At 34.8% G+C, this 16,889-nt stretch overlaps 1 protein-coding gene across 9 annotated transcripts in view; it reads right to left on the bottom strand.

Moving 5' to 3' along the window:
• CCDC18 (coiled-coil domain containing 18) overlaps positions 1-16,889 on the bottom strand; it is a 116,844-nt gene that overhangs the window by 13,952 nt on the left and 86,003 nt on the right. For all 9 annotated transcript variants that reach the window (XM_045478314.1, XM_045478319.1, XM_045478316.1 and 6 more), the window contains 3 exons: positions 14,843-14,980; positions 12,529-12,729; positions 2,935-3,402 (listed from right to left, as the gene is read on the bottom strand). In XM_045478314.1, the coding sequence (XP_045334270.1) occupies positions 2,935-3,402; positions 12,529-12,729; positions 14,843-14,980 (807 nt within the window). The remainder of the gene's footprint in view (positions 1-2,934; positions 3,403-12,528; positions 12,730-14,842; positions 14,981-16,889) is intronic.

The following is a 16,889-nucleotide window of genomic DNA, read 5'->3' as shown; positions in this document are numbered from 1 at the left end:
CTTGTGTTTTTGAAAATGCAACTTTTGTGTGAGTGTAAGATTGCTCTAAGAAAGACATGCCTATAGACTCTACTATGATTTGAGAAAAAGCAAAGTCATTATATGACAACATAGGACAAAGGAAAGATAAGGATCTAAAGCTGGAGAATTTAATGTCAGCAAAGGATGGTTTGTTAATTTTAGAAATAGGTTTTGCTGAAAAAATGTTGAGGTACAGCCACAGCAATTTCTTACTTGACACATCTCCAAAGGCAAGGGAATTAAAAGCAGAAATGAACTATTGAAACCTCACCAAGATAAAAAGCATCTGCACTGCAAAGGAAACAATCAACAAAACTAAAAGGCAACCGATGGAATGGGAAAAGGTATTTGCAAATGACATATCGGATAAAGGCCTAGTATCCAAAACCTATAAAGAACTCACCAAACTCCACACCCAAAAAAACCCAAATAATCCAGTGAAGAAATGGGCAGAAGACACGAATAGACACTTTTCTAAAGAAGACATCTAGATGGCCCAAAGACACATGAAAAGATGCTCAATGTCACTCCTCATCGGGGAAATACAAATCAAAACCACACTGAGATACCACCTCATGCCGGTCAGAGTGGCTAAAATGAACAACTCAGGAGACTATAGATGCTGGAGAGGATGTGGAGAAAAGGGAACCCTCTTGCACTGTTGGTGGGAATGCCAACTGGTGCAGCAGCTCTGGAAAACAGTGTGGAGGTTCCCAAAAAAATTAAAAATAGAACTACCCTATGACCCAGTAATAGGACTGCTAGGAATTTGCCCAAGGGATACAGGAGTGCTGATGCATAGGGGCACTTGTACCCCACTGTTTATAGCAGTGCTTTCAACAATAGCCAAATTATGGAAAGAGCCCAAATGTCCATCAACTGACGAATGGATAAAGAAGATGTGTTTTATCTATACAATGGACTACTACTTGGAAATGAGAAAGAATGAAATCTGGCCATTTGCAGCAATGTGGATGGAACTGGAGGGTATTATGCTAAGTGAAATAAGTCAGGCAGAGAAAGATACCGTATGTTTTCACTCATATGTGGATCTTGGGAAACAACAGAAGACCATGGCAGAGGGGAAGGGGGGGAAGAAAAAGTTACAGAAAGGGAGGGAGGCAGGCAAACCATAAGAGATTCTTGGATACTGAGAACAAACTGAGGGTTGATGGGGGGTGGGGGAGAGGGGAAAGTGGGTGATGGGCATTGAGGAGGGCACTTGTTGGGAAGAGCACTGGGTGTTGTATGGAAACCAACTTGACAATTATATTAAAAATTTTTTTAAATTTGCAATTCAAGAAAATCATAATTTAAACTCCATGGTAAACCTGTAAAATCAACTATTAAAGAGTACATTGTTTAAAAAAAAAAAGTTGAGCTAACAGAGAAGCAGCTTCTGCTGACCAAGAAACAGCAGACAGTTCCCAGACACCATTACGAAAATCACTGAGGAGAAAGGGTATCTGTCTGAATGGGTTTTTAATACAGACAAAAATGCCTCCAAAGACATTTAGTTTTATGACATGGACCTTCTAGGGTATGGACACTGAAACTAAAGCAAATGGTTGAAGAACAATTGGTATTGTCTAAAATATTTTGAAAGAAATGCAAAAGCCAAAAAAAAAAAAAAAAATCACCCAGAAATGCTGATGTATTTTCATGAAGTTACACGAAATGTGCCTGCCTCTCCTGCCTCCCCTTCCACCTCCTCCACCCCTCTGCCTCTGCCATCCTTCAGACAGCAATAATAATAATGGCTGTATAGTTAATAAATCGAACTGTTGTGTATGTGTATTTTCATGTTAAATAATAATGTATGACAAGAACTGTAAGAGATGTTTCTGTGTCATCATCAGCATCATCTAAGTACTGACCATGTAGAACATCATGTGCAAGACGTATATGGAAGTAGGCAGACTATCCTTACATAGGTATAAGGTAAGTAGTATTTAATATAAACTTAATAATGTGTTAGTTTTCTGTTTTATAACTTTGCTTTCAAATAACATTACCATAGGGTGTGTCCCTCTCTCTAGTAAATGAAGACGGTGCAGAGCAGCCCATCATCACAGGTAAGTAGTTTTTTAAAAAAATAGAACACTGTTTCCAACAGTATATAATGAATATGGCTAGAATGAAATTTTATAATGATTCATTAGTGTGGAGGCTAGGCTACCATAAAGCATTCATATTGCTGCTGCTTCCTTATCAATGTATGAATTATTAACCTATAAATATGAATTTTTTTCATATTATCTTTTCATTTTTTATATTTAGTGTTAGTTATACATATATAACACCAATAGTGTTTTGTATAAGACAATATTGATGTGGGTACTGACAGATAATTCATCTTGTAAAACATGATATAACTTACATTATCAGTAAATACAATACAGTACTATAAATGTATTTTCCCTTATGATTTTCTTAACATTTTCTCTAGCTTACTTTATTGTATACATATAACATACAAAATATGTGTTAAACTGTTTAGGTTATGAGTAAGGCTTCCAGTAAACCAGCTATTACCAGTTAAGTTTGGGGGGAGTCAAAAGTTATATATGAATTTTTAGCTGCACTGGGGTGTCAGTGCCCCTAACCCCTGCACTGTTCAAGGGTCAAGTTTACTCTAGAGTTCAAAATACTTTCCTAATATGAAATAGACTTAGTACTTTAATGAAATATAAAGATTATATTTAATCATATGTATAGGCTATTTTAATCAAAATTAATTTTCAATGCTAAATTTTCAACCCTACTTACAATGGAATTTTCTGAACTTTCAGTATTTATGTATCACTTAATGGCATGCTTCATTTAAATACATGGATTTTTTTTTTTTACAAACAATAAAATGATATTCATTGGAGACAAATTATTATAACTTCTAATGAAAGACATACATACCTGAGGTATACCAGCGCCTGTTTGCATAGAAGACTTTTTTAATAGTCTCACTTCTTTGTTTATATATCTTAGCATTCCACTAAGAGTACTGAAGTCATTACTTTCAGAACTATCATCTTCTATGTCATATGTGAGAGGTTTAAATGAGTCTGGCTGGGTATAAGTCAGATCCTTCTGGCTTTCTTCTAATGTTGACGACTGTTCTAATTGCATTTTTTTTAAGTCTTGTAGTAATTCTTCAGAAAGATCTTCATTACTACCAGTTTTGACACTAAGGTCACTGGCACTAATTGAGCGACGTAGTTTTCTACACTTGAAAAAAGCTGCATGAGAATGTTTAGCAAATTTTGGATCTTGAATGGCAGGCATAATTTCTGTTGCAGATGTAAGCAGGGCTGGTAGAAACTTGATGTCTTCTGCCCTTTCACGTCCAGAAATTTTGGCTTGTAATCTGGTTAATTCTGATTCCTGTAGAAAAATACATACACAGTAGGTGTTCAATATATTTTTGTTAAATGAATAAGTTACTTAAATGATCTCTAAGAATCTATGATTTTTTAAGCCAACCTTCTGCCCAGAACACAAATTCCTTTCATAACAAACCATGAGAGTGTTCCAAACTCTGTTTAAAACCTTCATTTTGGGAAAATTACCAATGTTCACTTGAAATATGTTAAAACTACACTAAGAAACTCCATGAAAACTAGATTTTCCTTATACAAATGTTACAGTAACAGTATAGGGAACAGACACACAGTAACAGATAGGGAAAATATAAAGAAAAAGGAATCCAATTGTATCACTAAAGAAAGCAGCAAACTGTGAGAAGAGAGGGACAGAAAAGAACTACAATAACAAAATGGTGCTAAGTACATACTTATCAATAATTACTTTGAATGTAAATGGAATAAATGCTCCAATCAAAAGCCAGAGTGAAGACTGACACAGAATGGATAAAAAAGCAAGACCTATCTGTATAAGCTGCCTAAAAGATACTCATTTCAGACCAAACAACACATAAAGGTTGAAAGTGAAGGGAGGGAAAAGCATTTATAATGCAAATATAAAAGAAAAGAAAGCCAGGGGAGCAATACTTCTATGGGATAAAACAGACTGTAAAACAATGACCATAACAAGAGACAAAAAAAGGACACTACATAATCATAAAGGGAACAATCCAACAAGAAGATATTAACAATTTTAAGTATTTATGTACCCAATGTGATAGCACCCAAATCCATAAAGTAGTTACTAATAGGCATAAAGGTAGTAACTGATAGTAATGTAGTAATAGTAGAAGACTTAAATTTTTTTTTAATGTTTTATTTATTTTTGAGAGAGAGAAACAGTGCGAGTGGGGGAGGGGGCGGGGAGAGAGGGAGACAGAATCCGAAGCAGGCTTCAGGCTCTGAGCTGGCAGCACAGAGCCCAAAATGGGGCTCGAACCCACAAATGGTGAGATCATGACCTGAGCCGAAGTCAGACACTCAACCAACTGAGCCACCCAGGCACCCCAGTAGAGGACTTTAATACCCACTTACATCAATGGATAGATCATTCAAACAGAAAGTCAACAAGGAAGCTAGTTTTGAATGATACACTGGACCAGGTGGATCTAAGATATATTCAAAACATCCCATGCTAAAACAGGATACACATTTTTTTTTAATTTTTTAATGTTTATTTATTTTTGAGAGAGAGAGAGACAGAGCATGAGTGGGGAGGGGCAGAGAGGAGACACAGAATCTAAAGCAGGCTCTAGGCTCTGAGCTGTCATTACAGAGCTTGATGTGGGGCTCGAACCCATGAACCATGAAATTATGACCTGAGCCGACATAGACACTTAACTGACTGAGCCACCCAGGTGCTCCAGGATGCATTCTTTTAGGTGCACAGGGAGCATTCTCCAGAATAGATCACATTAGGCCACAAAACAAGTCTCAAAAGATTGAAAATGATTGAAGTCATACCATGCATCTTTTCTGAACACAATGCTATGAAACTAGAAATCAAACCATAAGAAAATCTGGAAAGAACACAAATACATGGAGGTTAAGTAACATGCTATTAAACAATGGGGGAACCAAGAAATCCAGAAGAAATTCTAAAAAAATGGGGAAAAATGAAAACGAAAACACAGTGGTCCAAAATCTTTGGGATACAGCAAAAGCAGTTCTCAAAATGAAGTTATAGCAATAAGCGCCTACCTCAAGAAGCAAGAAAAATCTCAAATAAACAATCTGCTTACATCTAAAGGAGCTAGAAAAAAAAAGAACAAAACCCAAAGCCAACAGAAGGAAGAAAATAATAAAGATTAAAGCAGAAATAAATAGAAGCAAAAAAAATTGGAAGTGATCAATGAAACAGGAGCTGGTTCTTTGAAAAGATCAACAAAATTGATAAACCTTTCAACAGACCAATAAAAAAAAATTGAGAGGGAGAGAGAGGATTCAAATAAACATCAGAAATGAAAGAGAAGAAAGAACAGCTGACACCATAGAAATACAAAGGATTATAAGAGAATATTATAAAAAATCATATGCCAACAAACTGGGCAACCTAGAAGAAATGGAGAACTTCCTAGAAACACATAACCTCCCAAAACTCAATCTATAAGAAATAGAAAATTTGAGCAGACTGATTACCAGTAATCCAATAACTCCAAAAGTCCAGGACAAGATGGCTTCACAGGTGAATTTCACCAAACATTTAAAGAAGAGTTAACACCTCTTCTTTTCAAACTATTCCGAAAAATACAAAAGGAAGGAAAACTTCCAAATTCATTCTATGAAGCCAGCACTACCCTGATACCAAAACCAGACAAAGACACTACAACAAAAGAGAAATACAGGTCCATATCACTGATGAACTTAAGATGCAAAAATCCTCAACAAAATATTAAATACAAACTGAATCTAACAATACATTAAAAAAAAAGCATTCACCACGATAAAGTTGGATTTATTCCAGGGATGCAAGGGTGGTTTGTTATTCACAAATCAATGTGATACATATCAACTCTAGAAAGGATAAGAACCATATGATCATTTCAAGAGACAAGGAAAAAGCATTTGACAAAGTACAACATCCATTCATGATAGAAACTCTTAAAGTAGGTTTAGAGGGAACATAGCTCAACATAATAAGGGCGATACATCAAAAACTCAAAGCTAACATCATACTCCATGGTGAAAAACTGACAGTGTGTCCCCTAAGACCAGGAACAAGACAAGATGTCCACTCTCAACACCTTTATTCAACACAGTATTGGAAGTCATAGTCATAGTAATGAGATAAGGAATAAAAGTCATCCAAATTAGTAAGAAAGAAGTAACTTTAACTATTTGCACATAATAAGATACTATATATAGAAAACATTAAAGACCATGAAAAACCTACTAAAATTGCTAAATGAATTCAGTAAGGTCATAGAATACAAAAGTCAATATTCAGGAATCCACTGCATTGCTATACACTACTAATAAAGTAGCAGAAAGAGAAATTAAGAGAACAGTTCCACTTAGAATTGTACGAAAAATAATAAAATGCCTAGGAATAAACTTATCCAAGGAGGTAAAAGACCTGGACTCTGAAAACTATAAATACTGATGAAAGAAAATGAAAATGACACAAAGAAATGGAAATATATTCCATACTCATGGATTAAAAGAATAACTGTTGCTAAAATGTCCACACAATCCAAAGATATCTACAGATTTTATGCAATACTATGAAAATATCAATAGCATTTTTCACTGAACTACAACAAATAATCCTAAAATTTGTATGGAATCAGTAAAGACCCTGAAGAGCCAAAGAAATATGGAAAAAAGAACAATAAAACTGGAGGTCTCATAATCTCAGATTTCAAGACATACTACAAAGCTGTAGTATTCAAAACAAGTATGGTACTGGCACACACACACACACACACACACACACAAACCAAACCCATAGATCAAGTGAACAGAACAGAGCCCAGAAATATATCCAAGGTGCCTGGGTAGCTCAGTTGGTTAAGTATCCGATTCTTGGTTTCAGCTCAGGTCATGATCTCGTGGTTCGTGGGCTTGAGCCCAGCTTCGGGCTCCACGATGGGCATGGAGCCTGCTTTGGGGATTCTCACTCTCCCAATCTCTCTACTCCTCCCCTGCTCACACTGTCTCTGGAAGGAAGGAAAGCAGGAAGGCAGGCAGAAATATACCCACAATTATATGGTCAATTAATCTTCAGATGAAAGAGGCAAGAATATGCAATGGGAAAAAGACAGTCTCTTCAACACACAGTGCTGGGATAACTGGACAGCTAAATGCAGAAGAATGAAATTGGACTACTTTATAATACCATACACAAATATAAACTCAAAATGGATTAAAGACCTAAATGTGAAACCATAAAAATTCTAGAGGAGAGCACAGGCAGTAATCTTATGACATCAGTTGCGGCACTATTTTTCTAGATATGTCTCCTGAGGCAAGGGAAACAAAAGCAAAAATAAACTATTGGGACCTCATCAAAATAAAAAGCTTCTGCACAGTTAAGGAAACAATCAACAAAACTAAAGGGCAACCTATGAAATGGGAGAAGATACTTACAAATGATATATCTGACAAAGGGTTAGTATCCAAAATATATAAAGAACTTATACAACACCAAAAAAACAATCCAATTTAAAAATGGGTGGAAGACATTAACAGACACTTCTCCAAAGAGGACATAGAGATGGCTAACAGACACATTGAAAGATGCTCAACATAAATAACCATCAGGGAAATGCAAATCAAAACCACAATGCAGTATCACCTCACAATTATGAGAGTGGCTAAAATCAACAGCACAGTAAACAAGTGTTGGCAAGGATGTGGAGAAAAAGGAACCCTCTTGCATTGTTTTTAGGAATGCAAACCAGGGCAGCCACTGTGGAAACAATATGGAGGTTCCTCAAAAAGCCAAAAATAGAACTACACTATGATCCAGCAATTGCACTACTGGGTATTTATCCAAAAATACAAAAACATTAATTCAAAGGGATATATGAACCCCTCTGTTTATTGGAGCATTATTTAAAATAGCCAAAATAAGGAAGCAGCCTAAATGTCCATTGACAGATTAATGGATAAAGAAGATGTGGTATATATTTACAATGGAATACTATTCAGCCATAAATAAGAATGAGATCTTGCCATTTGCAGTGACATAAATGGAGCTAAAGAGTATAATGCTAAGTGAAATAAGTCAGTTAGACAAAGATAAATACCATATGATTACACTCATGTGGAATTTAAGAAACAAATAAACAAGGGGTGCCTGGGTGGCTCAGTTAGTTAAGTGTCCGACTCTTGATTTTGACTCCGGTCATGATCTCATGCTTTGTAAGATCGAGTCCCCATCTGCTGACAGTGCAGAGCCTGCTTGGGATTCTCTCTCTCCCTCTCTCTTTGCACCTGCCCCCCACTCATGCATGTGCAAGCTCTTTCTCTCTCAAAATAAGTAAACATTTTTTAAAAAAAGAAACTAACAAACAAATAAAATGAGCAAAGGAAAAAAAACAGAAGAGACAGAGATAAACCCAGAAAGACTCTTAACTACAGAGAACAAACTGATGGTTACCAGAGGGGAGGTGGGTGGGTAGATAGGTAAAATAGGTGATGGTGATTAAACATGCTCATCACTTGTAATGAGCACAGGGTAATGAATGGAAGTGTTGAATCACTATATTGTATACCTGAAACTAATATGACACTGTATGTTAACTATACTGGAATTTAAAATAAAATTAAAAAAACATTAAAAATAAAAAATATAAAAATATATATATTCCATGTAAATAGATATCAAAATCCTGGAGTAGCTCTACTCACATCAGAAAAAACAATATTTAAGCCAAAACTGTAACAAGAGACAAAGAATGTCATTATGTAATGATAAAAGGGTCAATCTGAAAGAATATATTACATAAATATTTATGGTCCTAAAAAACATAGAAGCACCTAAATATATAAAGCTAATATTGACAGACCTGAAGGGAGAAAAAGACAGAAATATAATAATAGTAGAAGACTTAAATACCCCATTGTCATCAATGGATAGATAGATCAAGGCAGAAAAATCAATAAGGAAAAACGACTTGAACTACACATAACACCAAATGGACTTAACAGACATTTGTAGAACATTCCATACAAGGCCTATACACATTCTTCTCAAACATACAAGGAACATTCTCCAAGGGAGACCATGTGGTAGGCCACAATACAAGTCTTACAAGAAAATTGACAATTTACAATTATGTCAGGATTAAAAAAATATGCTACTGAATAGCCAAGAGGCCAGAAAAATTAGAAAAAATTATGTTGAGACAAATGAAAATGGAAATACAACATACCAAAAATTATGGGATACAAAATATGGTATCCCATATGGGATACAGAAAAAATATTTTTAAGAGGTAAGTTAATAGTAATAAACATCTACATTAGGAAACAAGAAAGATCTCAAATAACCTAACTTCATACTTTAAGGAACTAGAAAAATAACAAATTAAAGCCCAAAATTAAGAAAAGGGGAAATAACAAAGATCAGAGCAGAAATAGAAACTAAAAAGACAACAGAAAAGATCAATGAAACTGAAAATAGAGGGCTTTTAAAGTGGTAAAAAATATATATACAAATCTTTAGCTAGATTTACCAAGAAAAAAAGGCCCAAATTAATAAAATTTGAAATGAAAGAGGAGACATTTCAACTGCTACCAGAGAAACACAAAGGATCATTAGAGACTGATACAAAGACTTATATACCAACAAACTGGACAACCTAGAAGAAACAAATTCTACCAAGACAATATGAAGAGAATATCTGAACAAACCAATTAATAGTAAGGAAATTGGATCAGTAATCAAAAACTTCCAAAGAAACAAAAGTCCAGGACCAGATGACTTCACTGGCAGATTCTATCAAACATTAAGGAAGAATTAATTCCAACCCTTCTTAAACTCTTCTAAAAAACAGAAGAGGGAACCCTTCCAAACTCATTTTATGAAGCCAGTGTTACCCTGATGGGAAGCCACAAGAAAAGTGGCCAGTATGCTTGATGAACATAGATACAAAATTCCTCAACAAAATAGCAGAAAAGCCAAATTCCACAATACATTATTAAAAGGATCATACACCATGATCACAAGGGATTAATTCCATAGATGCAAGGATGGTTCACTATCTACAAAAAAAAAAATAAATAAAAATCAGTGTGATACACCACATCAACAAAATGAAGGATAAAAATCTTTAAATCATCTCAGTAGATGCAGAGAAAGCATCTGACACAATTCAACATCCTGTAAGACCAGCAGCAAGAAAAGAATACCCACTCACCACTTTTATTCAACACAGTAGTGGAAGTCCTACCCAGAGCAATTAGTCAAGAAAAAGACATAAAAGTATCCAAGTTGGAAAGAAGTAAAGCTGTCTATATTTGCAGATGACATGATAATATATATAGAAAACACTAAAAACTATCAAAAAATTGTTAGAATGAATGAATTCAGTGAAGTTGCAGGATACAAAATAAATATACTACCCAAAGCAATCTACAGATTCAATTCAATCCCCATTAAAATTCCATCAAAAAGGCATTATTCAAAGAAATATCAACAAACAATCCTAAAATCTGTATAAAAACGAAAAAGACCCCAAATATCTAAAGTAATCTTCAGAGGGGCGCCTGGGTGGCTCAGTCGGTTGAGCGTCCGACTTCAACTCAGGTCACGATCTCACGGTCCGTGAGTTCGAGCCCCGCGTCGGGCTCTGGGCTGATGGCTCAGAGCCTGGAGCCTGTTTCAGATTCTGTGTCTTCCTTTCTCTCTGCCCCTCCCCCATTCATGCTCTGTCTCTCTCTGTCTCAAAAATAAACATTAAAAAAAAAAAAAAATCTTCAGAAAAAAGAAGGAAGCTGGAAGCATCACATTATCTCATTACAAACTACAGTAATAAAAACAATGTGGTACTGGTACAGAAATGGACACATAGATCAAGGAACAGACCAGATAGTCCAGGAATAAGTCCATGCATATATAGCAAATTAATTTGTGACAAAGAAGCCAAGAAGATACAATGGGGAAAGGATAGTATCTGTATAAATGGTGCTGGGAAAACTGGACAGATAGAAAACGATGAAACTGTATCACTATCTTATACCATACACAAAAATCAACTCTACATGGATGAAAGACTTAAATTTATGATCTGAAACCATAAATCTTCCAGAAGAAAACAGAGGGCTAAGGTACCTGATATCAAGTTGGCAATAAATTTTTGGATATGACATAAAAGCAAGGGCACTGAAATCAAATATAAGCAACTAAAAAGCTTCTGCACAGCAGTGTAAACTATCAATAAAATGAAAAGGCAGCCTACAGAATGGGAGAAAATATTTGCAAATCATGTATGTGATAAGGGGTGAATGCTTGAGATATATAAAGAACTCATATAACTCAAACCCAAACAATCCAAATTAAAAATCGGCAGAGAAACTGAACACATATTTTTCCAAAGAACACATACAGATAGGCAAAGGGTATGTGAAAAGGTGCTCAACATCACTAGTCATCAGGGAAATGCAAATCGAAACCACAATGAGATATTACATCATACTTGTCTGAATGGCTAGTATCAAAACAAAACAAAACAAACCCAAGAGATAACAAGTATTGGTGTGGGTGTGCAGATAGGGAACCCTTGTCCACTGTTGGTAGAATGTAAATTGCACAGCCACTATGGAAAACAGTATGGAGGTTCCTCAAAAATTAAAAACAGAAATACCACATGATTCTGCAACACCAGTTTGGGGTATATACTCAAAAGGAATTAATACAGGATATCAAAAAGATACATGTATTCCCAAGTTCAGTGATGGCATTATTTCCAACAGCCAAGATAAGCAAAAAACCAAAGTGTTTATCAATAGATAAATGTATAAAGAAGATATGGTATCTATATACATACAATGAATATTATTCAGCCATGAGAAAGGACATCTTGTTATTTGTGACAACATGAAAAGACCCTGAGAGCATTATGTTAAGTGAAATAAAACAGAGAAAGACAAATAGTTCATGGAATCATTTTATATGTACAGTTAAAAAAAAAAGTCAAATTCATAAAAACAGCAGGTAGAAAAGGGTTTGCTGGGCAGTGAGGGAAAGAGAGGTTAGTAAAACAGTAAAACCTTTTAGCTAAAAGACAATAAGGTTTGAAGATATAAGCATAACATGGTGACTACAGTTGGTAATACTGTATTATATGACTGAAATTTGCTAGGAGAGTAGAACATAAATGTTCTTACCAAAAAAAATAGAAATAAATTTTTAAAAATTTAAGTTTGTGTTTGAACATTTATAAATTATTTCTCCTATAGTAATCTGATAATCATCATATTCATAATCCCTACATCCAATGTCTTCTAAATAAAATGCTTTTTATTCAAACTGGTCAACATTTGGTCATATTTTCCTTTATAAACTACAAGGATGGGGAAAATAAGTCATAAATTCACTTTTTCATTGATGTGTTTTATGTACTTTTATATGTTTACTTACTTTAATAAGTAATGCTTCATTTGTAGCTTCAATTACTTCATTCCTGTCTTGGACTTGTTGATGCAAATTGCTTACGGTATCCTGAGCTTCTTCTAATTCCAGTTTTGCCTTCTCTAACTGTTCATTTAGTTGCTGAACAGAAGTCTTTTGAGAGTCAGCAGAAATCTTCCACTTTGCATGGTTCTCTTGATGTGAAATCATCTACACAGCCCCAAAATTGAAAAAGAAAAGAATTAAGTAGGGTGGAGTTGGTTTCAAAAACATTCTAATACTTTCCACTTCCACTTATACTAAAGTAAATTCTGTTTATAGGAACAAACATCTGGTTTCTCAACAAATAACCCATGAGAGGAAAAAAGGGGGAGAAGAAACCTATAGTCTTAAATTTACCTAAGAACAGTGAACCAAAGACCATGGTCTGTTTTTTGATCCTGATTTGAACCAATTAACTATATAGACATTTTTGAGACAACTGGGAAAATCCGAACAATGAGCGGGTATTTGATAATATTAACGGATGACTGTCAATTTTTAGGTGTGATAATAGTATTGTGGCTAGGTTTCTTAAAAATAGACCTTATCTCTTAGAGACACCTATTGAAATGTTTATTGATGAAATAATGATGTCTGGGATTTGCTTCAAAAGAGAATGAGATGTGGAGGAAAGGGAGTGAGGTTAAAGATACAGTGATCATATTTCCCAGTTTGCTTAGGACTGACTGAGTTTTATGCCTGGTGTCCTCGTGTAGTTGCACCCCTTTTCATTCTCAAAAGTGTTCCCTTTTAAAAAGAAATGGTCAATATACTTATAGATGAAATCGCATTAGCCACAAGTTGATAATTGCTAAAGTTGAATAATTAAATATAGGAGGATTTATACCATTCTTTCAAAATTTTCCAAAATAAAAACTTAAAAAAAAACTAATTCTTATCAAAAATATCAGGGGTTTTGCAATTAAATGACTTTTGTGACAATTCTGAAACCTGTAATTTTTTAAATGCTGTTAAAAATTATTGATCCTTTATACTGGTACTTTAATGACATACTCCTTCATTTTTATAATCAAACAACATACATGCTTTAAAAATAAATCTCTGTCAAGTGTCAAAGAGAATAAAAACATTACAAATTCTTATTTTTATATGTATAAAACATTAGTAGCAAATATTAAATAGCAATAGTAGAACCAATTTTTACAATTCATTTTTTGTATTCCCTGCTTATAATTAATTTCAGAGGGCTTACAAAACTTAAAGTAAAAAACTGGATAATAAATAAAAGTAGAACAGAGACCACATAATAAAAGTGTAAAGAGTAGTTGCTGGTAAACAGTTGAGCTGGACTAGTTATTACCGAAGGTCACTTAGTTGAGTAACTAATATTTATTAAATAATTATGCTGAATCCAACAGGATTCCATTTGTCTCTGAAGACCAAGGGTTGGAATCCCTTAGCCTGGGACTAGATTCAGTTTGCAAATGTGTTTTGTTTGGCAGACACCATGTTTTTAAAGAGATCTGAATCTAAACCCATTTAAGCAAGACGTGGCGACTTCAAGCTCCACCAATCCCTCACAAAGATGGTCCCAAACTCCTCTGAAAGGAGTTTAATATGAACGTATTTGTAATCCTTGTTATATAGAAAAATCCTTTACTAGAACTCCGTAAGTTATTTAGGTCTAAAATACACATTTTGTATATCCTCAAATGTAGTTTTTAAATAGACAAGAAATGCTATTCTAATTGATAACAGTGCTCATTTGTATAAAGGTTCAGGACATACTAGTAGATAAAAAGTATGAGGTTCTAATTTTGCCTTTCAACTTACTATCACAACAAATGTTGGACATTGCAAAGCATTACAGATTCATATCACATGAAACTGCTTATGTTGTTTACTAAATATCTCCAGTTTGCTTTTTCCAGTTAGTTTTGGCAAGTGCTATATTATAACTGATTATGATGAAGATGATGATGAGACAGGCTCTGGTCTAAGAACTTTAACTATATTCATTTAATCCTCAACACAGTTCTATGAGGTACATTACATTATTATACCCATTTCAGACAGAGAGGTTAATTGCTCAAGGTCACGTAAGTGCTAAGTGATGAGCTAAGATTTGGAACCAGGCTGCCTGCCTAAAGAATTTAAGCTCTTAACTCCACAGTGTATGTGAAGTTATATTAAGCTACCAGAAATGAAGACCACAATGAATTATTCTATAATGAATACTCAGAAGTTAGACTTCTACTTTTGTTCAGATAGGTCAACCCACTTTAGCAGACAGTACTAGAACGAATTACATCTTCTTTACCTCCAGATGATAAGCTTCTTTGAGAGATTCTACTTCTGCTGACAATTTCTTGATTTCTGCTTGCATTCTTGCTTCTAAATGAGCTTCACGTACTTGAGAAGCCCCTAATTCTTCAGCTAAATGGTTTCCATGAGCTTCCTTAAAAATGACATATTAAGGAAAAGTTATTTCACTTGTTTATTCGGTTATTAAAACTAAACCAATAGTGTGTACCTGTGGAAGTACTTCACTCTTTTATAATACTATATAAACACTCATATACAAAGTTAACTTATTAAATGGTATACTTTAAAATCTAGACATTTAAGAGACTATGAATGGGACTGTATTAGTGTATTGTTTATCATAATGTAATAGAAGTTCACTAACCAATGTATTCTGTAAAGCAAATTAATAACCACAGCATGCTGAACTTTGGCAGGTAACAGTTTACTCTAAGGTGTGCCTATGCATTTTGTTCACCAGATGCACGGTTTGCTTATCAAGAGTCAGTTGTGTATTTATCCAAACCTATTTATGCTAGTTTTGCTTAGGATTCTAATTATGCAATTTTAATATATATTATGTATGAACACTGAGGAGATACACAAGCAAAAAGAAAGTTTTTATTTAAAAGAAAGTTCTATGCTTTGAGACAGGTCAATGAATGAGTCACAAACATTTTACCCAATTAGAAGCAGTCAAAATAGTTGTAAAATATTATGGGAAACTCCACGTAAAATATAAGAGATGTTATACTCTGATTTACAAATGTCTTTTAATTCTTCTTCTCCTTTAAAGAAACCAAAATTGGAAACAATAGATGATCAAATAGGAATATGGTTAATGAAAAATGGCTAGGTGGAATTCTAAGCAAAGACCCTGCCCACACATAAAAAAAACAGGATTTTGTCCTAACTTAAAAGATCTACAATATTTAAAAGAATATATATTTAGAGTTCTGAGTTGAAGTATTTTAAACTGTCAATTTAACAAATCAAAACTACAATGAGATATCACCTCACACCGGTCAGAATGGCTAAAGCCGACAACACAGGAAACAACAGATGTTCGGGAGGATACAGAGTAAAGGGAAACCCTTTTGTACTGTTGATGGGAATGCAAACTGGTACAGCCACTCTGGAAAACAGTATGGAGGTTCCTTAAAAAGTTAAAAATAGAACTACCCTATGATCCAGCAATTGCACTACTAGGTATTTATCCAAAGGATAAAAAAATATTTCAAAAAAATTTTTTTAATGTTTATATTTGAGAGAGAGAGAGTGAGCGAGCACAAGAGGCAGAGTGGCAGAGAGAGGGAGACACAGAATCCAAAGCAGGTTCCAGGCTCCGAGCTGTCAGCACAGAGCCTGATGCAGGGCTCAAATCCAACAACAGTGAGATCATGACCTGAGCCAAAGTCGGATACTCAACTGACTGAGCCACCCAGGAGCCCCTAAAAATATTAATTCAAATGGATACATGCACCCTGATGTTTATAGCAGCATTATCAACAATAGGTAAATTATGGGAAGAGCCCAAATGTCCATCAACTGATGAACTGATTAAAAAAGAAGTGGCATATCGGGTGCCTGTGTGGCTCAGTCATTTAAGCATCTGACTCTTGGTTTTGGCTCAAGTCATGATTTCACAGTTTGTGGGTTCGAGCCCCACATCAGGCTTTGCACCGGCCATGTGGAGCCTGCTTGGGATTTTCTCCCTCTCTCTTTGCCCTTCCCCTGCTCTGTCTCTGTCTCTCTCAAATTAAGTAAATAAAAACTTTAAAAAAAGTGGTGGTACACACACACACACACACACACACACACACACACACACAGTGGAATATTACTCAGCCATCAGAAAGAATGAAATCTTGCCACTTGCAGTGATGTGGATGGAGATAGAAAGCATCATGCTAAGTAAGTCACAGAAAGACAAATACCATATGATTTCACTCAAATGTGGAATTTAAGTAATAAACAAATATGGGAGGGAAAAAAGAGAAGCAAACCAAGAAACAGACTCTTAACTATAGAGAAGAAACTGATGGCTACCAGAGGGAAGGTAG

The sequence above is a fragment of the Leopardus geoffroyi genome, chromosome C1 (assembly GCF_018350155.1).
Source record: "Leopardus geoffroyi isolate Oge1 chromosome C1, O.geoffroyi_Oge1_pat1.0, whole genome shotgun sequence".
Classification (NCBI taxonomy): Eukaryota; Metazoa; Chordata; class Mammalia; order Carnivora; family Felidae; genus Leopardus; species Leopardus geoffroyi.
The sequence above is the reverse complement of the archived record's forward strand: the minus strand, read 5'-3'. Positions and strand labels throughout refer to the sequence as shown.